The following is a 24,402-nucleotide window of genomic DNA, read 5'->3' as shown; positions in this document are numbered from 1 at the left end:
CAGCTGGGATAGGCTTAGGCACCCCCTGTGACCCTCGTGAGGATAAAGCAGATCAGAAAATGAATGGATTTGATCGTTCGGTCTGTCACTATTGATTTTTGAAATAGATTTTGCAGTAATAAAACACTTTTCAACCAATTGAGTGAGATTGGATAATTCCAACAACATACCTGATGCACTTTTCGATTATTTTGTGCAAAGCTTGTGACAGATACAGTATTTACTTGAGTAAAATCTTGAAATTAATGTAAAAGAAACTCGAAAATACATTTTGATTCGGACTGTTCTTATAGCTTTCCTTGATCCTTGAATGCAATGCGTAAAATACAACTGTAAATTACAACAGTTGAACAAAAAAGACCTGACTCAGCTTTGCAGGCATCTTTCTTATATTCTTCTCAAAATTCTGTTTTACAGGTTTAGTTCTGTCGCACCGCAGTCCACCAGCAGTTTATTTGCGAGGCCTCATACTTTAGATTTGACCAAGAAGCATCAAGTAAAAGTCAAAGTACAGTCCATATTTGTCCATCTTTGCGCCAGTGACTCCTAAGTTGGACTGCACACGTGCGCGCATTCCTTTATAACATCAGGTCAACACAAAGCGATTGATATTCAGCAATGAAAGCACCGGTAAAGAGAAGAACGTATTGATTCCACAGGAAAATATTCTGACATATGCAACAATATTACAACACGGGTTCCATTTCAGCCTCAGCATCTAAAATAATACAACACACAAGGAAGCATGATCGTAGTCTCTTTTATACACGTTGTTTACTGTATCAGCCATTCTTAAACTCACTCTGCAGCTTCACTGATTTCAAGTCTGACTTCAGGTGATTTCACAAGGGTGAATAAATAACTGATAAATACATAACAGTGAAGAGCTGTGAGTGAGTTGAGTTAAAATATACATGCTTCTACTTTGTGACACATATGCAATATTTCACACGGACGACACAAAAATGTTGAGCAGTTCTGGAGCAAACTAGTTTGGTCTGCAGTAATCTGCAATCGCACATATTTTTCATTTGACATGTACGGAACATAGCTGCCACGCATTAAGACTTTTACTACCATTCTACTTTGAACCTCAGGTACCGACGTCTATAACAGCGCAGTAGCATAGTTTCAACTAGTTAAGTCATAGGCAGATCAGTATGTAACATTAAATGGCACAGAAGCAAGAAATTGCTGGGAAACAAGACTATTCTGACAATTTAAGATAAATGATTAAGTGGCAAAACGGGCATGCTGATTGATGCAGCAAACAGAAAACAGTATTCTCCATATACTTTTGGGCACATTATTCATTTGTATTATCTTACAATGGTGGCTCATATTCTTCATACAATTACTTGGAATAGACTCCAACAATTCATAACTGTTACACATGGTGTCAAGTTAGAGACACATAATGGCTGAAAGGTATTTGGCCCCGTCGGTTCATCATTCGTATTCATTCATGTCAATGTTCCACATTTGTGTCCTTTATCACGAAACATCACAACATTATAACCTTTCACCCATTCAGGTGAAATTTTTTATCGAACTGCTGATTTGTCTAACAAGTTCACATGAAATTGGCTGAAGGTTTCTCTCACTTAGTCCAAACTCATTCGATCTCACGGTGTCACACTTGACTTATATAGTGGGTGCCATTGTCTACAACCCAGTGTCCTTGAGAGTCATCAGTAGACCATTGAGCAGCTCTTCTTTGGGGGGCCTGCAAGTGAGTGACAGAAAAAAATCATTGGAGAAAAGCAGTCTGGCAGAATGGTAATAAAGTTGATGTCAAAAAGAAACGTGCAGGCGTAATTCAAAGTTGTTTCTGAGGCCAAATTAATCAACAAACGTTTTGCCTACCTGCTCCTGGTACTTCTGATTTTGATATCGTATTGCCTCCAGAGCTGCCATGTTTTTCACCCTGACCGCTCCCTGTCTGTCAAGGGAACGCGACCTGGGTCCTTTGAGCTGACTGCGTCGATGCCACGATTTCAGCTGTTCGTTTACTACTTGCCGTGGGAGGCAGTTGGAGCGATACTGCGGATGATCCCATTGTGCTAAGGAGGGGGAGAGTCTGCTATCAGGCGCCAAATGCCTCGGTGCTCTCTGTAGGGGCACAGGGGCCTCTTTGTAGCGGTACTCATATCTGTTGGGGGGGCATGAAGACTGATCGGTGTAATAGCTCCACGGCATATCCACATACGGAGAGTAGACCACTTCCTCATTGTAATAGGCTTTGTGGACATCTGCTTTGGACTGGTTTCTGGGACTGTGGTAAAACCCAGCAATTGGGGAGTTTTGGGGTCCGTAGCTACCAAATGGAGCAGAAAGCGGAGAGGGAGCCAGACAGTGTTTCGTCAAATCACAAGGCAGCTCCTGGCTGGGGGAGCTGCTGTAGGATGCAAACGAGTGCTCGGAGTTGCTATCCTCAGAGCCTGCTTGGTTTCTGGGGCTAAATGTGAGCGAAGGTCCTCCTGATGGGGTTTTGTTGTAGTCTGTCAGGCGCCTCCTTGGACCTCTGGTGCGACCACGGTCCTTGTCTTGTCTGGGTGAAGATTCAGGGTTAGACATCCTGCGCAAGTCACACAAATGTTCGAATGTGTTTAAACACAGCTAAGACTGGTTCAACGACAGTGGATATAAAATGTCTCCACAAATACCAGGGTTCTATGATTAAAAAAAAAGAAGAGTCCAGAGATAAATCATGAGAAAACTTCTTTCATCATCAATGTAACCTATATTCGATGTAACTCAGTTGTTTAAAAAATATATTTTCAAGAGATTAAGTAAAAATAAACTATGGAAAGAAGGTGCTTGCATAAGTGTGCACACCCTTTTATAACTGGGGACATCTGTATTCAGAATGATCTGATCATATTCAAACTCATTAAATAGGAGTCAGCACACACCTGCCACCATTTAAAGTGCCTCTGATTAACCCTTAAGTAAAGTTCAGATGTTCTAGTAGACTTTTCCTTACATTTATCTGCTTTCCATCAGAGGCCTGAAGGTTTTGTGCTATCACAGACTAGCATTTGGAACTATTCATAATTACATTCACTTTGCCTAAGGCCGGAGTAATACCTAAAATTTTCATTCTCAAACTCATGGGAAACAATGTGTAATAGACTGATGAAACCGACTCCCACTTAACATGATTGTAAATGTGATTGGTTAATTCCAAATGCAGCCACATCCCTGTTAAAAGAGGGTGTGCATACTTGTGCAGATTGTTTAAAAGCAGAATACTTCACAGACAGATAAATTGAAGTACCTGAGAGAGAGCTGCCTGTGCACGTGTATCTCTGGCGTGGAAGGCATGCTATTGGACTGTGAACGGCTCAATTTCAAATGGGAGAGTTGCTGTGGCAGAGCCGAAATTGCCACGCAAGCCTCGAGTGGCGGTAGCAGCTCATTCTTGACTGGACTGGAGAAAAACAAATGTTTCACAGCAAATTTTATCAGCAAAAACATACCATATTACACTCATCTTTCTGATTTGCTTGAAAAGCTTTAAAAAAAAATGCAGACCCCAAATACTAGTGTATACTATTTTCAATGCGTTATACCTCTGATAGAAAACCGACAACTAAGACTTCTTTCACATGTGGCATTTTAAAACATCCTATATTTTTGGCCTTTACCATTTTGTATTTAGTCTTTTACTAAAGTTCTCCAAGGCAATTAAACCTAAAATACAGCTCTGTGATGTATAATCTAAGGGGCGTTCTCTTAACCAGTTGGTCATTGTACCGTGTATTCACCAGTAGATGGCAGAACGTCTTAAACGACTCCAACCTTTTATTATAATAGAGACGATAAGAATGAGGGATAAAATGACCCTGAGTTCTGAGATTGTCTTCCCCTTTCTACACAATGTTACAAACAAATGATATCTGGTAAGTTCAAAAAAAAAAAGGACCAAACTCTACAACATTTTCAACACATACTAACTGGAATATTGAAGATTGGCATACCCACATGTTGATGGCAGGCAATGTAAACAGCATGCTATAGGGCAACAATGTTTCACTGGTAACTGAATGACTTTTAAAAGTGCTTTAAGCAATGGCCCAAGTGGACTCATTGTAGATTTTCTAATCAACTCGCACTAGCCTAAATTGTCTACCTAAATGAGAGTTCACACACTTAGAAATACTGTAAAACAAGTCGCTGCATACTCTCTGCATTGCCTTGTCAAAAGAGTATCTTGAGAACCGTGTCATGATGGATGGTTGGCTATTACCTGGCTTTGCAGGAGGAACGTGACTTCTTGCTCTTCTGGTATGGCTGATCAAGGCTGGTCTCCGACCACGGGGAGTGCTGGATAGGAGGCAAGTCATATTCAGCGGGGCTTGATGTAAAACTCATGGAAGAGTCCAGGCTGGGATGAGGAGACGATCTTGGTGTTAAAGGCAGGTTCTGAGGACCCACGGATGGTGACCGGTAGGAACCGTCAGTGTGGGATGCAGTGGGTGGCTGTGAAGAGTCCATCTCTCCTGAATATGGGAGGACCAAGGAGGGTTGTGAAGACTCACTCTGCACCTCTAATTACAAATATTAAACAGTTAAGTGTGAATACACACATGCACACGCACACGCAGGCGCAAACACCTTGATCGATTCTTTTTTTTGGAACCTTTGGGCCTTACCTTCATCTTGAACCATAGAATCAGACAAAGAGCTGTCATCAGACGCAGCCAGATCTAACAAAAAAGCAAAACATACTGTGAGATATCTCAATATCACGACTCTTTTACCACCCGGAGTTCCAGGTTTCTGCATTTTTTTTCATTTACGGTACAGTTTGCTCTGTGCATTTACATGAATGGACAGGGTTATGGGCAATAAGTCAAGAAAACGTGATGCGGCTTGTTATTTTGACTCACTTCTACACTGCCAAACAAAAGCAATCTGTGTGCCCAGATCAGAGACGGGCAATGTATGGCCACATACGGCCCACACTGTTTTTGAACCCATTGCACAGAGCATTTACTTGATTTTAAGAGTGTGAAAATATTTATGACATGAATCCCCCCCCTGCAAAAAATAGGCATTTCGGATGGATGCCATTATTTTTTATTAATTTATCTAATGAATTGGTTCATAATTTATTGTAAATAACAAAAGCCAAAATTGTTGAACTAACCAAAATGATTAAAGTTGATTTTGCTAAATATTTCATTGATTAGTTTTAACATCATTATGAATAATGCCACTGAAAAAAAAAGAGAAAATATAATACAATGTAACTGAAATACAGAAATATTAAAATAATAATTTCTAATTAATAAGTCAAATCATTTTTAAATCCCCAACTCACCACGTAGTGGGATATTGAAAGCGGGAAGTGGCGAAGATCGGCCATGCTCCAGCCGCAGCTGGAAAGCAGTCTCTTGTAGCTGTTTGACTTTCTTCTCCTCTCGCCGGCACTGCTGCAACCGACTCTTTCGAACAGCCTTACTCAGGTGGTTCTCCTCGCAAAGCTTGCGTGCCGCCTCGTAGATCTTAAACTGAAGCGCCAACTCGGCGTCCACAAGATTTAGGGCCGACTCCTGCAAAGATTGAACAAAACGGGTTAGAAATGTTAAAAAAAAAAAACTGACCTTCACACATCCAATCACAACGTGCTTTTACCTCCACTCCCCGAGGGATGCTTTGCTCATCGAGTTTGAAAGCAGCGCCGATGCGTCTGCGGACCTGTGGAAGCTTCTCTCCTGGTAGCAGAGGATAATCTCCTGAGAGTCGGCCTGTCAGCTCCTTGACACAAATGAAATCGCAAATCAAAACTCTCTGTACATAGAGTGAGCCAAACTAAAAGCCCATTGATGCGGGGATGAAATGCTAAAAACAAACACCAGACACAATTTCCAAATGCATTCTTTAGTTTCAGCAGTTCACATACGCAGAGATCATTCATTTGGGTGTGAATGTCTGGAACCAAATACACAAACATCACGCTCCCCTCACATGTTGAGACATATAAGTCTGGGAGTCTGTTGCACAACTCAGCTCCTGCATCGGGCTATCCATGTCCAAAACAAACCAAGTGCATGACGACACACGTTTATGATTTCATCACTCGTAAAATCACGGCATCTTTGAGGCACTCGAATGCAGCTGGCCAAGGAGTTTACTTGTTATTTAGTCACAGTGATGACTTAGAAGGTGCGTAGAAGGCGCGGCGCGTCCTCTCAGATCACCTTAGCAAGTCCTGACACGAGTCCCCAGCGCAAGTGTTGGCAGGAACGAATGATTGGTACTGGGATCTTACCCTTAAGCCACAACACTTTGGCACAGACTCCCAAATGTGATTATGTGTCCAGTTTCAAAATGAGTGAACTTTATGTGGAAATCGCATGCTTGAATGAGAGAAGCTTTTTCCTGTGAAGCGGAAATGCAACTGAAAGAACGAGAACACGCAATCACATTAGTTTAAAAGTCAAATAAAACAATCCTTTCTGGATCAGCACCAAATTGTAAAAGACATGTCTGTGCCGGCCGAATTTTTTTTTTCATTTTTCACGAAGCAAGAAAAATCCGAGATTCACATCATGGTTCTATTTCACCCTTTCTGCGATGGCCCATGCCCCAACAACATTTATCTGTTCATAAGAAAATAAACTTTGAAGAAAACAAATTCCTGAGATGTGGCAATATTGGCGCCGAAAAGGCCAAAGAGAATGACCGCTTCTCTCAAACCAGGATCATATTTAGTGAATGATTCTTATTTCGAAAAGATCAATTTCAAATCCTGTGGAATGGAGGTTGGTGGTTTTCAAAGTGTGTAGTATGTCCGATCTTATAAACGGCTACAAAAGCTTCTTCTTGTCATGTGGATGAGTGGGAGTTTAGAAATACTGAAGTGAAAGTGAAGCTTGTCTGAAAAAAGGAGTGTAGACTCAACATTAAAAAAATAATAATAATAAAGAGACAAGCAACATTTTCCAATCAACCTCAGAAGCAGCACCTCATGTTATTTTAAGGAGTCACAGTAAATGACATATCAATCATTCAAAGTTGAACCACCGCAGATAAAAAAAAAGGTGAAGGCTGGAATTGCACAGTTCCAGAGTGACGAAAAAAACACCTTTCCCAATGACGTATCAACTGCGAAAAGTTGCAAAGCTTTCAACATAATAAAACGCCTACAATCATTTTACACAATGATGTTCCAAACTGCTCACCGCTTCACGAATGCAGAGTTTCTTCAGCTCCAAGAGGCACAGCTCGAGTCGGTCTTGGAGCGCCTGGTGCTTGAGCTTCATGGCTCTCGTGTGTGTGCTCACGTCCTTCGTATGCGATGTCGGACTGTCTGAGCCTATGGTGAACAACCACAAAGTAGGAGAAGAAAAATTGCATTTTAGAAAAAAACACAGTTGTGATACTAAGAGCAAGAAATCGGACTGTTGCAAGAATGAAGTTAAATTAATGAGAATCAAGCCACAGCAGAGGAAACAAAAGGAGCAAACATTCCGAAATTAAAGTCAAACACTGGAACCACTGTCTTTTTCTTGAGAATCGCTATATATTCATCAAGTAATACCAATACTAATCAAAATTACAGTTTTATTCTTGTAATATTTCTTTCAACTTTGTTCTCATAATTACCTTATTGTCGTTCTCAAAAGCAGTTACTGAGTTGGAGCATTACTTGGTGATTTGACATTACATCATAATTAACCATTTTGCTCATTGAATGTGTTTTACTTGTGCCGTCTAACTCAATTCAAAGTAAACGCCATCAGAGCAATAAAATGTTCAAATAAACACGAATTATTCCATGACATAGGAATTGTTGCCAATATTTTATCATCATTGGAAGAATACTGAACACCATAAAATAAATGCATCTTAACATTACCAACATGAATTTCAAATTCCACAATAGAACCCACAGTAGTCCTAAGAAAAAAAATCTGCTTAAGAAAAAAAAAAAAAGACAAATTTGTTTTGACCATTGTTACAAAGTGACAATAAAACTATGTGACTATTGACAAGCAGTGAGTAGTCAGCCTCGTGCTGTCTGTCGCCTTGGAAACTAATAACAAGAGGATTAGTCTCCAGGCTGGGGGAGTTTCCTGGTGCAGAATGCATTGTGCGTGCATACCTTTAGAGATTATTAACAGAATCCCTGCAGGTGCTGACAAACATCTGATGTGTCAACAGGAAAGAAGTGTGGCAATGTGACAATAGAGCAGAGAATTCCCAATTCTCAAGGGTCAAATGGCCATTCTTGATTGAAGGACACTTTGACGTTGTATGGAGGCACCGCGCGGTAAATTAAGGCCAGCGGAATGTCACACGGGAGAGAATTGATCAGCAAAGGTTACAGCAAAAACAACACTGCTTGTGTGAGAGAGAAAATTTTGCGTTTTCAATTTGAACAATGACTATTCCAAATCAAAATTTGCTATTACACCAGTCCACTCGTCATCGAAGCCAGAAACAAAATTTCACAATAACACACTGAGGTTGAAAATCACTGCTTCACAGGATTTATATTTATATTTTTATTATTAAGAGGGTTGTTTCATTTTGTTTTCCTCAGTGGGAGAATGTCTTCAAGAGCACTGCCAAGAAACTACTGGGGGAATGCTAGGTGCTAAACTAACTTGCTCCACTCAATTTGGCTAGCTATTACGGCTAAACACTGTCCTACCTTGGCTCCTCCACTAATTCTCGGGTGCAGGGCGGCAAATAAACTACACTATCACAAAAGGAGGATGAGGAGTTGCTTCATACTTCATAGCAAGAAGAGATAACAGGAGAAGATGGAGAATTCATGCTAACCGATAAGCTAACATGAAATGTACAAATACAACAGCTACACAGTAGCCATACACAACATATGCAAAAACCGGAAATGAATAAGTATGATATATGCTGTTATCTTGAAGGGATTTAATTTATACTTTGTTGTAAATTTTAGGCAAAAATTGTCCAGCCCTGTCAGAGATGTTTATTACCATACTTATATGGTTGTAATTGTCACTATTCAGCGTTCCGAATATGTTGTCTCCCTCTTTTAGCAAATTAAGAATTGGAAAAATATTAGAAATGCAGAAAATATTGAGGAAAGGAAGAAGGGTTTTTTTTTTGTTTTAATTCTTAATTCGATAGGAGACTCTTAGAACGTTCTGAACTTCTATTGTGATGCATGCCAGTGTTGCATTGAGCAGAACAAAAGGATTTGGCCCAGAGGAATCGGCAAAGTGTAGCTCAATATTCAAGTACTGCACTCAATTTAGCCTGAAATGCTTCAAAATACGATTCAACAATCAATTCCACAGAATTGACCCCATTTTCAATCAATCCCTAATAAAAATTCAACTGAAATTGTTTTATGAACGATGCCCCAAGCATAAGGCCAATTACAGTAATAAAGGCCATCACTAACCAAAGCATTTTGTCGTCTTTGTTGCAGAGGAACATGTGAAAATGAAGATCATTAATAATGCAACACGCGGATGACTGTGTACTAAATGAATCTAATGAACATGTTTTACCAGAGTGAAGGATGATACCACTATCAGTATCGCTGATCTCGCCGTTGCCTTCCATATTGCTCAGTTTCTACTCTTCAATTTCTGGTAAATTCAGCAAATGATCGCCATGTCCTGTGAAGACAAATTTACAATCAAGCAATGATTTCAAAACTGATGACATGATATCGAGAACAAACGCGACTGAGTGACGCATAGTCGTCAAAATCAACATCAAGAGAGACTAAGCAAATTATTACTTATCAAAGACCGACCATTGTCCAAACATGTAAACTGTAGCTGCAATGAGTCAGGTGTGACTTGCCACTTTGACCCCGCACTCACACGAGTGGAGTCACGGCTTATGGCAGAGCGAACGTGTGTAGCCAGGTCTGGGTTGTTTCCTGTGACTGCTCTGTTGTCATACGATGCCAGTATCACAACTCCTGGTTCGATTATTAACTAAAAGGGAGCAACGGAATGCAGCGGCGTGGCAGTGTCACATTCCAACACTCAGAGGAGGTTCAGCTCGGATGGCCGTGGGAAGCCAAGGAGGTACAATGTGAATGTTACAACTTGTTTGCATACGATGAGTCTTCTTTAGAAAAAAAAAGAAGAAAAAAAGGCTTCTGTTCTCCGCCTGGACATGACATGAACATGACACATCCTGCATTACGCTCATATGACTGTGAATTGCTTAGGTGTTAACTGGACGTTGTGTTGCCAAGCTGCTTTCACAACAACAAGCGATTTACCTTGTCCACTTAAACAATTATGACTACGATGTTGCAATATTTTCTTATTTAAAGCATGACTTGAAATGCCAAATTGAAAGGTCATGGTGTGAACTTTATATGTGAAATTGAAATAAGTAGAACATCATCCTTGGCAGATTGGCAGCTTTTCTCCACTTTGCTGTTTTAATATTTTTAATTAAATGTGGGTTTTTTATGTCTCTCTCTCTCTCTCTCTCCTACATAATAGGATAACCCATAATAAGTACGATTTAACGCATAACTAATATTGGCCAATAGGTCATGAGTGCAATGATTACAATGATGACAACATAATCCTCACAATGGACCCAAGTTGTGTCGAGATCAAACAATTCATTTTAACTGCTTATTAGCAACAATATCAAAGCAATGTGAGTCACAAACTGAAAACTGAGGCATAAAACTGGAGCCAAAACTTTAGCCCATTACTATATGTCCCAAAGAAAGTAACTGGACTGAACAACGGCAGGAAAGGCGTTTATGTTATTCATCATAAAGCATCATTCAAAACTTACTACCATTAGGCCTGACTAATCACACTAACTGCGAGTTTAGATTTGAGAAAAAAAATCACAGAAACAAAGATTTAATCTGCTTTTTAATCAGCAACAGCACACACTGTGTATGAGAATGTACAAAGTACTTACTTTTGGAAGAATCGCTGAACTTCAAAGTGGTAACAGTCCCCTCAGAGTGTGCGTGCTGATAGAAGGCTGGCCAGTGTGAAGTATGGACAAGAATGAGAGCCTGGCCCACTGAAGAAAGAACTGCCTGCTGGAAGGGAGTGGCCACACGCAGAGTCAGTATCGTATAACTCCCATCTGACTTTGAAACTGTGTCAACAACAATGAGCAGGTTACTGGGAATCTCATTGCAATTATATCTGCGCTTATCAGTGATGGATGAGGGAGGCCAAGCTGACTAATGAGAGTGCCCTTTGGGGGAAAGCGTGATTAAAAGTATCGCTGGAACAATTCTCAAGGATGGCAGGAGAAGCACATAGTTGGAGCACAACTAATACAAAGAATCAAATGAGGGAAGGAAAGCCACCTGCTTGTGGTCAGTATTAGTAACACGTGTCTCAGTAAGGGGCTGTTGGTTGCTAACAAATCACAATTAAACAGTGTGAGCAATTATCTGGCCAGTGCGTAACTAGTGCCATCTTTTGGGCGTTCTAATGGCTCACTCATGATTAAAGCAGAAACTGTACCCATGGAGTTTCTTCCTTCCTTCTTACAAGGCCTTTTTTGATACTTCCGGGGAGAAACACATGCTGCTGGGATAGCCTGCGTGATTTATAGAGATTCACAACAGCACATGGTGTCACCCCGCACGCCTTGCATTCATTCTGAGTACTCAATATTCATTTAGGATTTCCAGGAATGTCGTCGGTGTCCAGACACACATGCACAGGAAAATGTCCGGCAATTCCGAGGCATTGTAAAAGAAGCTCTCACATGACACGGCTGCTGCGGCAAGCACACGCTCAGAGAAGATGGGGTTGGGGTGCGGAGAGCAACTGTTTATATCTGTTAATGACTTCCACGAGAGGGTTCTGTTTTCATTGTTGTTTGGCTTGTTTGCTACTTAGCGTGCAAAAGCAAACACATTCCATGAGGTTTTTGAAGCAGTGGGCCCAAGGAAGAGACAATGTGGCGTGGCATAAATGTATAACCAAGACCTTTTTTTTTTTTTTAAATTTCTTTACAAAGAAACACAAATTGCCAGTCAATCATAGGGCACCTATAAAGGCAGACAACCATGTACACTCACGTTTAGACCATCACTGAAGGGGAACTGTACCCATACATACAGCCTCCACAGAAGTCATGCAAATGAACCGGCACAGTATACAATCAGTGACAAAGCGGGAATTATTATAACAAAAAATATTTCAAATGAAGGACACATGCAGCAAAAGATAGCTGTCGTAGTCCATTTGAATATACTATAGATATTCGTTCCATCAAGTTCCATCTGTTGATGGCGGCGCGGGTACCCGCAGCGGCTCCTCTCTCTCCTGTGCTTGCACTGTGGTTGAGAGGAAATAACTTTCATCTGTGCTGTATGTTTCACATAGAGCATATTTGACAATAACGTTTACTTGACTTGAAGTTAGCTTTATTTAATTAAGTGAAGGTGAAACATTTGAATAGCCTTAATGTCTCTGTCAGTGAAAGTCAAAGCGGCCTACAAAGTTGACACACCACAGAGGAGAGTGTTGTTAACAAGCTTACTAAATTTAATATTCGTAGCCGCACAATCACGGCACTAAATATTATGTTTCTGGTCAGCGTCGAAAAGAGCCACAAATCGCACATCGCAGCGCCATAGTGGTTGTTGGCATGTCTCCCTCACAGTTTTTACATTTGGATTTGGATCTTAGCTCTCCAGTCATTGTACCTGTGTGGAGTTTGCTTGATGTTTGGTTGTGTGCACTAAATTGTCCATTTGAGATTTTTTTTTTTAAATATGTGCTATAGTATTTTGTCTTCAATACTCCTAATGAAAAAAAAAATGGTTTTGAAATCTTGACAAAATAGACCAGAACCCAGGAACAGAATAGTTCACCTTCAAAGGTTCCACTGCATGCTTTAAGCGATGGATGAAACCAAACAGGCAGAGCTGCTTCCTGATATAATCAGCTGGTATTAGCCAAGAATTGCTGGCCGGGCTATTTGTTAATGAGTTAAAGCTGTGATTACAATAAGGTATGGCTGCAAAAATGCTGGAATTTTGTTTCAACAGGCAGCATGCCAGGTAGTTGGTGTACCTAAAACGAGATAAGAAATGCAGTGGATAATTGTTACTGTAGCTTTCAATTAAAAGGTAAAATACAAACACAATGTGAGGTGTCTGCCGGGAAATTATCTCAATCACTCAAGTCCATCAGTATGTTAAGTAACACAACTGAAAAGGCCTAATTATTCTTATCCATCTTTCTCATTGTGTCGCCAAGTCAGGATGTTTAGTTGGCTTCTCTCATACAAGACTGGTCCAGTGGAACCAGTTGGTCATGGTTTGCTTTTCTAAAGCTGAGAGAGAGAGAGAGAGCGAGACGGAGATCAGAAAGGCCTTTGTGTCTGCAAACCAGCAGCTGGCTAAACAAATTCTTCAAATAATTTCAAGTCATTTTTACGTCTAAGTGCACGACAAGACGACCGGTGACGTTGTGTAGCGCCCTGAACTTTACATACAGTATATTCACTGTATTAGTCAAATGTAATACAGTCGAAGTTCTTTTCAACGTACCCCGCTGACATTTTGACATTTGTGACGTTCACAAACCAGTCTCGACTTCACGTAATTCATTTTCCGATTTTGCTTACAACGAACACCTTTATAACGTAAACTTAAATTAAATACTGTGCCAGATTTCCCCACAAAATTGTGACAAGACCTTTGTTACAACGAACGGTGGGAAGTTAACTGCCGCCGCGACCTTGCTTCTGAACAAAATGTACAGCGCGGGATTCCCTTCCGTTGCTTAGCAACGCTAATGTCCGACTCGTACATTGTTGTGCATCCAGAGCACATCGTCTGAAAACATGTCTGTTAAACGGAAGCAAAGTCAATGATTTCGACAATCATCCGTAATGGCAACAAAATCATGACAGAGTTCGAGGTCAACAGATTGAAAGATGATTGGAAACGGCTTCGGGGCACGGCACATCCTCAAGAGGCACTTTTCATTTGCTGACTGAATGTTTTCAGAACTGAAATAGGGACGCTACAGTTGTTTGTTTCATGTCTTACAAAATATTTTTTTTCTTATCCTGTAAACACGTATTTGACATGTTAATACTGTTTTACATGTTCATGTTTTTTACATCTAGAAATGTTCATACTATATTATAAATTGTAGTTGGCAGCCATTTTGTTAGAAATGGTTACAATGAACTACCGTTATAACTTACGGATTCGCTATGTCCAGTGAAACCACATAATTACTACTTGTACACAACAAAATAATAGATGACTAGTTTTGAAGTCAGTCAAGTCAATTATAATAGTTTGTTCAATTATTGTTCAAGTGAGTCTAAACTGGGTAACAAATTTATTGCAAAATCTCAACGTTATTTATTACACATGGCAATTTGACATTTCGGTACAGATTTTAGCAAGATGACACACATGATTTGCTTTCACGGGCCACATAAAATGACCTGGCGGGACGGATCTGGGCCCCGGCCCTTGAGTTTGACACCTGTGCTGTACAGTATACTGTAAAAAGAGAACTATTTTAATTATAATTATTATTTTATGCGGCATGGTGGTCGACTGGTTAGCAGGCCCGCCTCAGAATACACAGGTCTGGGGTTCGATTCCAGGCTCTGACCTTCCTGTGTGGAGTTTGCATGTTCTCCCCGTCCCTGCGTAGATTTTCTCCAGGTACTCCGGTTTCCTCCCACATTCCAAAGCCATGCATGGTAGGTTAATTAAACACAAAATTGTTCCTAGGTGTGATTGTGAGCACGACTGGTTGACAACCAGTTCAGGGTGTACCCGCCTCCTGCCTGAAGACGGCTGGGATAGGCTGCAGCACGGCCACGACACTTGTGAGGATAAGCACCTCAGATCATGGATAGATGGATTATTATTTTAACTATGTTTAATACCTTCTACCAGGTCTAAACCAACATACAGTTAACAGATCGTGCAATAAAAAGTTTGTGTCATGGTCATGCTAATACAAACAAAGCAAGGTGAGTCCCTCCCAAAAGTGATGACATCAATCAGTGTGGAACCACTGCATCTGATTTTCTTGGTGAGCAGCGCAGTCAGCAAGCAATGGTAACATAGCAACCTAGTTAGTTGTGTGCATGCTGTGGGCAGTAAGGGTTCAAGCTATCCCTGACCTCTTGCCCTCAGGTCAGCACTTTGGAATGTGGAGACTGTGGAATATTTTACTGGAAAGGACGCAACACAAACTCAACTAAGTAAATACAAATTAAATACTTCAATGCCAACATCAAAATGACCATGTCCGTCGTCTTATCTCTTCACATCCGGTGAGTTGTTTAGATACCATTGTCAGTAATACGCGTGAGGGGAACTATGAAGTACCACTATTTTTTCATACACTGGTGAATATTTCTACAGAAAGAGGATGTTGCAAACCCATCACTTCTCTTCATTTCTTTATCTTTATGAGCCACCTTTGCACATTGCCTCTTTTCCCATGAACGTGTCAGTGAGACGTTAGAAGGCTCTTATAGACAAACAACCCATTCACACTCACACCTATTGACAAGTTAGAATCTTCAATTAACCTACCGCACATATTTTTGAACTGTGGGGAGCTTGAGTGGCCACAGAACCCCAACACAAGCATGGGGAGAACATGCAATTCCACAGTGCAAAAACAGAACTGTCAGGCAGATTTGCTAACGACTAACCGACTGCGCTGTAAACAATACATCACCAGTGATGGGACATAATGAGTTTGGAATCTTATAGAAGTAATCATCAGCAGAGATTTATAGAATGTTGTCAGTTTCATAATTATTGTGAGAAATCATTACCACCTCTTTGCATAGAATTAATTAACAAAATACCAATATTAACATTCATATCATTATTAAAGTTTATTTGAGCAAATTTGGTAATTCACAAGTATGTATCACACTGGTGGCCTTTCACATGAATCAGCACGCAAGAAGAGTTTTAAAAAGGTTGGTGACCCCTGCAATACATCCACATACTGTAAGAACGGCAATGGAGACAATAGTCCAGTGTCCTAAATAGAAAATTGAAAATAACTTTAAACGTTAATGTCATGAACAGTATAAGGTGAATTAAACCATAAAGATGCGGATAAATCAAATACAGATTATGTGCATATTTGGAGCCAATAAGGGTCAATAGTCGAGGAAAGGCAATTGAATTGACACGTATGACGCTCCATACACACATTTGCTTGTGATGGAGAGTGAATTAAACAAACTAATGATGTCGTTTTTTTTTTTTTCTTGCACCGTTATAACGTCAAACAGTCGTTGGGCCGTCGCTTAAAAAGTATCTTAACTTGGGAAAACTTGCTTTCAAAAACTGACATTTTAGCAGTCATTAATATTTGGCATCCTTATAAAACAGCAACATCAATAACAACGTATTTCATCGGAATTTACTTAACAAATCATATCTATACACAGTACACGAAATATTGCCGAAACAAACACTGAAATGCAAAGCTTGTCTCTTACCATTCAGGCTAGTTAGCATCCCAAGCTAGCTGAATCCATACAATCTTCACTCCATCGGTGAGCATTCCCACTTTTGAGCTGATGTTGATGTTTTCCCTCACAGTAATACATGCAGTATAACAATCACAAACACGTATGTTCAAATAGACATCCGGCAGTTCGAAAAGAAAAATAAAACGAATTTTAACAGCTTGATTCAAGTTTTGCTGCCCAAACTAAACTTTTACTGAAGTTGTGTGAGTGAAGTTACGCTTGATACATTCAAGGGCTCTCGGAAAAAAAGTCCCTCGCGTTACCAAAGTGCGTTATTGTGAACGTTACCAACAGAATGATGACCGGAAGGCAAGTTAAAAAAAGGAATAAGTCAAATATGAAAATAGCACAATCAAAATGTCAATTTGAGAAAAACTGAAATATTTAATGCCAGCGATTGCAATTTAGTAATTTGTTTTAATGAATGATATGAAGTTCATCTGAAAAAAATAGGGAATGAACAAGGAAATCTTCAGGATAATAGTTGTTACTGTCGTTCCATAGCTCGAGTCGTCGGTTATTAGTTATTGTCATCAGTATCGTCATCATGAAAGTCGAAAATTTATGTGTCTTTGAATGCCGCATTTACTAGTTCCTGCGTGGTTAATTTACGGGAAAACATCTCTTCGGTAAATCTGTAAATCTGTGTCATTCAGATTTGGGAGATTCAATTAGAATATGACAAATACATAAATAAAAATGTATGATGATATATATATTTTAAGAAAACTATTTTGTCAATTATTTTTCTTCGTTTTGAAGTGTAATAATGGTATATGACCAGTAGAGAGCAGGTAAGTTTTACTTCTGTGGCGGTGGAGTGACCTCCATTTGCTTCCTTCACACTGACCATCAAACGTCATAAACCTGGATCAATTGCGCAAACTCAAACTATAAAAGATATTTTTTTCTTTAATAACAATTAAATTTTATACTACTGATTGGGGCACAGTATTTATGTTTCTCCATTGGTGTATTTTTTTTTTCAAAACTGCTTTTTTTCTGCATGGAATCAATCACATCTTTGTGGAAAGTAAAGGATAAACCCTTTACAGGGTAACAACATATGTCTTTGTGAAATCAACATTTTAAACTATGGAAATTGTTTTTGTTTGACTAATATTTTTGTAGATTTTAGTAATTTTGGTTATCTTTATGAATAATCATATCCACTGCTGGGTTGTACTGCCTCTGGCCTATGTGATGTTTATACAAATGACTGGAACACAGAAACAAATAAACAAATGACGTGAGTTTTATCATTCCATTATCATCACTGAAAAAGTTAGTGAGGGATACCATGCATGCTATTTGCACCTGTTATTAGCCTGTTATGAATTATTTATTCCCCATGTGCTATGTTATTTCTCTGCTGTTATGTAAATATATAGCTGCGTTTGTATTTACTTTTATTTTGTTTTGTTTTACCCTGCCTTCTGCAGCCACACCTGGATTCCCAGATTAAATCAGTTAAAAAAAAAAAGAATATTTTATGTGACCAAATAAAATTGTTGCACTAGAAAACCTTACGTCATATGTTGTATATTGTAATCTGAAGACTAAAGCCATTGACACAAATGTACAATTCTCCTTTTACAGTATTGTACTTCTTCAACTCTATGAAAAGTAGGATAATTAAAGAGCGAAAGACAGTTTAGGAGTGGTTCATAGTATTTTTGGTTTAACTGCGGAGTAGTTATAAACTGGTCCTTTCAGACTGATTTGTGATTTTTGTGGTCCTGCCTTGGTCCTTGCTCATTTCTACGATCATATTGTCACCAGTCAAAGCTAATTGAGTTTGACAGCGCCAAGAAGGCTTTGGTGGACACGGACATTGTTCTAGAGGGGAAACTGTCATTACCACGCCCTCCTCGTGACAGAAAGGACTGGGGAGAAATTAACTCCGAGGTCCAGCTTGCAGCTATTGTGCACGACCCGGGAAGAGTGAGGGCTGGAGGACAGGCCGCATCTTATAAGAAGCGACTGCACAGGCCGGAGAAGGCCTCATTGTTCTACGGGCAATTTCAGTTAAGAAGGCACAGAGAATGAATGACCTCCTTCTTGGATACCCGCTCCACTGCAGAATTCCGCTTTCTTGTGTCAAGGTGATGTGTGGGATACACATCATGCCACATTGTTTGCTTTGACGTCGTTCTCCCTCACGCTCAGCTGTACCTTTTCCTTTAAGACCCTTTAATGATTTTTTTTCCTCTGCATTCTTGCTGCTCTGTCAGTGGAACACTGCATTCCTCTCGCCGAATAAGTGCTGTCTCACTCCAATTGAGCAGAGTCAATGTGAATGCCAGTGAATGGAGCAGGCTCAATGGGGGAAAATAAACAATTGCGTCGGTCCATGGGTGCAGCGGGGGAGAGCGGATGAGAGGAAGGGAGAAAGGCCTCCCTAACGTGCTAAGATTCCCATGGATACTTGCTCTTTGCTCCCTTTAAAGGAAGATCTCGTAAACTTCTTCAACAGAGAATGATTTCTCTTTTCTTTCTCTCACTTTTTTTATGAGAGGACAGAAAGGATGGTCAGCACCAGGGCGGTTGTTTGACATGGGGTGGTGGGGGGGGGGGTATAGACACACACGTGCGCTCACACGCACGCTGCCACACACACACACAATTTGTTCCTCACTTGTCGTGTGCAACGTTTCAGAAAAATAGTCCATTGTCTGTGTGTTAAAAGTTCCTGTCTTAGCTGTTTAACTACATCCAAAGTTCCTCCCATACAATGACTTGTAAAGACAGTGTCCACCACTCTCTGACACTTTAAGAGGTCTTTTGACTAAAAAAACAAAACCTTTTCCTGAAGAGGGAATTAATTTATTTCTGAATTCTGGTTCAAAGCGGCACAGTGGTCCACTGCTTAGCACGTCCACCTGACTGTGCAGAAGGAAAGGGTTCGATTTCGACTGCGGTCCTTTGCATGTTTACCCTGTGCCTGCGTGGGTTTTCTCCGGGTACTCCGGTTTCCTACCACATTCCGAGAACATGCATGGCGGGTTAATGGAACACTCTAAATTGTTCCTAGGTGTGATTGTGAGCGTAAATGGTTGTTCTTCTATGAGTGCCCTCCGATTGGTTGGCAACCAGTTCAGGGCGTCCCTCGCCTACTGCTCGAAGACAGCTGGGATGGGCTCCAGCACACCCGCGACCCTCGTGAGGATAAGCGGATTAGAAAATGGTTGGACGGATGGATAGATTCTGGTTCAGCTCTCTCACACAAACACTCCAGCAAATCAATGTCATCCATCATGGTGCAAAAATGTAATTACATACGCAAAAAAGACCCAGACAATCCCAAAAGTGTACTTACAGTATAAATAACTGTATATTACATCACAACTATTATGATTTATATTTGACCACACTGCCTTATTATGTATTCTTTTTCAAGTGCAATAGCCTGCCTCTGCCATTAGCAATGACATTACGCGCATTGTTGTTCTGTATAGTATAGCTCAACAATTTGCTATTGTGTGTCATTTTGGCTGACATAAAACAATTTTGCAAAAAAAGACTTTGTCATTATTTTGTAGAATATGCTGCAAAGTCAAGAGCTGCTATATTTAATTGCTCTGCAACAATAATGATGTACTACTCTATTAGCACTAATCGATTATACAAATGTCAATACTGTATATAAGAAATAAGTAGTGGTGGGCGGGGCATATTGGAAATGGCATTGGATGTGATTCAATCGACCCTTTAATACTAGCACTAGATCTTAATTTTACAAATTAATGCGCCAAAACGCAAAATAACAATGTGTGGCATTAGAGGGTGAGACATACTTGAAGATGACATAACACAAAAGTCAATGTTACAAAGCATTAAATCAATGCATCTTTCCGAAAGTTTTAGTTTCCAGAAATTTGTAAAAATACTACTCACAACATGAACCAAAATCTTCTCTCTTTTTTTGGCAGAGTGAATGTTATCTTTCCATCTCACAGCATTCGGTAAACACTCGACTCAGGGCGGAGTCACGTTTCATTTGAAGCCGACTGCCCTTGAGAGCTAAATGAGGAGCTTTGACAGAAGCCAGGAGAGGCCTGCTGGTCAGCGGCAACATAGGGTTTGTGTTTGTCTCCCTTTTGAACACTCAAACGAGGGCATCAGAAAACCGTTTATGTAACAAGGCCGGTGAACGAGCGCAGGCGTGTCGAAGATAAAATAATCAGCCTTACTCAAATCAAATATAACTTACTCATAACTCATTAAGATATATTAAGACACCTTTGATACATAATCAACCAGCAACAAATTTATGATCATTTTACAAAATAAACATCAAATGCAAGTGTATCAAATATTCTATCTTGACAAAAACACGCATATTCAGTTTTGACTGTGCCACTAATAACAGTACTGAACCACAATGAGAGCTGTTACAAATATTTTTGACTCACTCATCTCTCCATAACCAAATTATCAGAAACAGTTCTAAGTATACAGCAGAGTACAATAATACATCTAATGAAACAATAATAAATATACATGATGGTAAGTGTAAATAATGATAATGATGATCATCGGTCTTTTTAGATTTCTTTTCATTTTGTCAGCCACACATTTGTTAAAGCTGAGCTGGAAACACAACAGACGTATTGACGTTTACTTTTATAGCTTTATTTTCCCTAATTTGATAATTTCTGTTGGATAATAATCTGACTCATATTTTATAAATATGTTTAAATATTTGTACCTGTGATGAGTCTACAATCCGGTATAATTGGCGATTTCTTTATGGTTTGTGGTTCATTGTTGTATAATATATTAATATTATAGTCATTGTCTATACCTGCTTAATTCTATTCACAAAGTGTTATACTTTTGTTTCTTTTAATTGACCCTTTTCCCTATCGAATAGGATCCAATCAATTTGATTTGATTGACAATCAGACTAACACTAACACTGTTGGAAAAGTTTAGAACCAAACTACACTTTGTGCGTGTGACGCCGTCACTCATTTGCGATGTAAGAGGAATTGATCAACAGAATTGTCAGGTAAGCAATCAAATGATTCCTAGGAAAGGAAATTACTGGGAATTAGAGGTGCGCATCTCTCTGATAAAAGACGATTCGGATCTTGATACATGGGGTGCGATACGATTCAAGGACGATTCATTTTAAAGTGGAACAATACGGGTCAGTTGGGGAGGGTATGATGCAATGTTGAAAGAACTTATCAACACTGGAAATGTGGCATTTCCTTCCAATAGACGATACACATATATAAGAGGGGTGTGCATTTCTCCAACAAAAGGCGATTCGACACGGCTCCGAGTAAATTTTAAAGTGAAATGATTCAGTTTGATTTGATACATTCACATGTTTTAAATCAAAACCGAGATTCTGATTCAAACCGTTTTTGGGTACACCCCGACTAGGAACTGCTTTACAAAACCCTACATATGAGTACACAAATTTACATTTGTTTTTTCTTGTCACAAGCTGTCACCCAGTCAATTTTTATTAGTCGTATAAGCATCAATAAGCTCTGTTGTCATAGATGATGTCATTGAACGCCACGACATCCGCCAAGCATCGCATGTACTTGCACTGTAGTTCTCCTGGTATGTGGCCTAGCTAAGTAGTTGGTGGAGAAATAGTATCCGAGCGAGAATATCTTCCGCTGACTTGGCCCTCCGTTTTACATTAAGCTGCAAAGACCTGTTCACATTCGAAGATGTTTTGGGTCAGAGGGGGTGGGGTCAGATGACAGGCTTGGAAACACCTGGGGGGACAGAGTTTATCACTCAGAGAAGCATTAGGACCGAAGGGGGGGGGGGGGGGGGGGGGGGTGGGACAGCTCAAGGGCTCTGGCACAAAAGGCAATCGGAGACATGATGAGGACATACCGTTGTGTGATTCAAAGGTGTGTGCCAGTGCAGGATTCTACTATTTGTTGATTCTTCTTTTAAAAGAAATGAGCAAAAGGAGGTCCAGAGGTAGGCTTGATGAATGTTTTGATGGTGGCGTTTTGATAGGGGTAATTTTGACCTGACAGGGCCCAGGCTCTCTCATGAATCAAAATGTGTCAGCCAGGCGCTGGAGATGGAGAGTCGCTCATTGTGGCTCTGACACCCAAGTGAGGGGCCGAGGCTGCTGGGGGTCAAGTGTGACACCTCATTAGGACGCTGTTGATTTAGTGCGGCCACAGCGCAACAGACCTCCTCCCATGGGGTATACCGAGAGGGAGGGGGTGGGGAGCAACGAGCACCGGACAGGGAATGGGGGACTGACTATACTGCTCCTCAACCGGTGAGGCCGTCATCTGACGACTTGCAAATCACGCACCTACGCCGCACACGCCGTACATGCTGCCCACACTTCCCAGCCCGTTGTTTTTTTTTTTTTTTTACATTCGCCCACTCCTTCTACATTTCTTTCATTACAAATAGCACAAATATTTCCCTTGGATTTGTTTTTCATGCTACATGGACCCACACCTGGTCAACTTCCCCCCCCCTCAACCACCACCTCTCAAAATGAACCCAAGAGCCCCTGACCTGACAGCATAATTCCGACCTTTCACCTTTGATCTTTCGATTTGAAATTGTTTTCTACAACGTCAAGATGATTTCTGACAAGCCGCAGTTGTTGTCGCAGGGCTGAAGCCCAAAATGGAGCGTTTGATTGATGTCAAGTCTTGTTTTTTTTCTATAGCATGTTTAAAACAACCCCAGTGGACAAATGTAAAAAAAAAAAAAAGAAATGCAATAATCCTGTTTGTTAAGTTTAACACAAAAAGATGCAGAAATAAAGCTAAAGAAGCTAAAATACAATTAATTGTTCAACAGGACGGGAAAAGTAGAAACTTTTTTTTGCTACAGTTGTTTTTCTTCATGATTTTGAACTTGCGTCATGTCATGTAAACGTTTTAGAATGACAGTTTTAAAGCAAGCAGTTCTGTGGTGATTATTTTGGCCTCAAAATAAATTGAGTTTTGTATTGTTTGAACGAACAAATTACACCATTTTTCATTTTATTTGTTCATATATTGCCAATTATTTGATCTTTAGAATAATTAAAACTAAATTATAACCACAAAAAGAAGTAGTACGAGTAGACATAGAGCGTAATCCAAGTGTAAAGTGGACACAGTTTTAAATATTAAAATTGGGTAAACGCAATGTTTCGGGAAAACATTAATAATCATAGCAATCAATCATCCTTATTCTTTGAGAGCAAGGCTACTTATTCAGTAATCATTTTTAATAATAGTACCAAGTGGTAGAATATCTTCATTTTCCAAATAATCACTTGTTTTGAATGTCGACACTGACAAGGAGACAAATCAAAAGGAATTAAGGGACCTTTTTTTTTTCCACTCACCCGTCATACATACCTAAATCTAAACTGATGGACGGCACTGAGAACACATTAATAATGTATGAATTGTGATCCAAAGAAATTGTCATTTACCATTTGAGGAATAATGTGATATCTCTTAACATTTGCATGTTTGCACAAAGGTTAACTCCAAACGAGGTTTACACTTATAAACATTATATAACCATTTGTCTTTTCGGATGTTCAGCACAAAGCAAAATACAAAGCCAAATGCAGAACTGACATTTTAAAAATGTGTATTATTTGAATAAATATCACTTTTCGAAGTATTTCAATATCATGATTTGTCACTTGAATGAATACAGTACATCTCTCCGAGACAAGATGATTTATGAACGCTCAGCGTCCACTTTTGTTGTCTTCGAGATTTCACTCATTAGTCTGAATAATAACTGTCACTAATTCACGCTATTCTCAGTTGGCTTTTTGAATAGAGTGAGAGAGAGAAAGAGGCAGCAAAAGAGACGAGAGAGGCCTGAGAGATTAACTCCAGTGAGCTCACTCTGAGAGGCCCAGGAACGGATGAATATTGT

The 24,402-nt window shown here is 39.9% G+C and overlaps 1 protein-coding gene across 2 annotated transcripts; it reads right to left on the bottom strand.

The window, feature by feature from the left end:
* Positions 1-654: 654 nt before the first annotated feature.
* On the bottom strand, positions 655-16,732 carry inavab (innate immunity activator b). Of its 2 annotated transcripts, none has more exons than XM_019881318.1 (11): positions 16,474-16,732; positions 10,915-11,041; positions 9,516-9,626; positions 7,194-7,327; positions 5,644-5,766; positions 5,330-5,561; positions 4,659-4,712; positions 4,253-4,505; positions 3,281-3,433; positions 1,867-2,551; positions 655-1,726 (listed from the first exon to the last, which is right to left on the bottom strand). In XM_019881318.1, the coding sequence occupies exons 3-11, from the start codon at positions 9,568-9,570 to the stop codon at positions 1,634-1,636; spliced, it is 1,782 nt and encodes a 593-aa protein (XP_019736877.1). In that variant the 5' UTR covers positions 9,571-9,626; positions 10,915-11,041; positions 16,474-16,732; the 3' UTR covers positions 655-1,633. The 2 variants fall into 2 exon arrangements, with proteins under 2 accessions (XP_019736877.1, XP_019736876.1); XM_019881317.1 differs by having other exon boundaries at positions 1,867-2,578; positions 16,474-16,731.
* Positions 16,733-24,402: the final 7,670 nt, after the last annotated feature.

The sequence above is a fragment of the Hippocampus comes genome, unplaced genomic scaffold (assembly GCF_001891065.2).
Source record: "Hippocampus comes isolate QL1 unplaced genomic scaffold, H_comes_QL1_v1.1 scaffold68, whole genome shotgun sequence".
NCBI lineage: Eukaryota > Metazoa > Chordata > Actinopteri > Syngnathiformes > Syngnathidae > Hippocampus > Hippocampus comes.
Note: the sequence above shows the minus strand (reverse complement) of the source record. Positions and strands in the feature narration are given on the sequence as shown.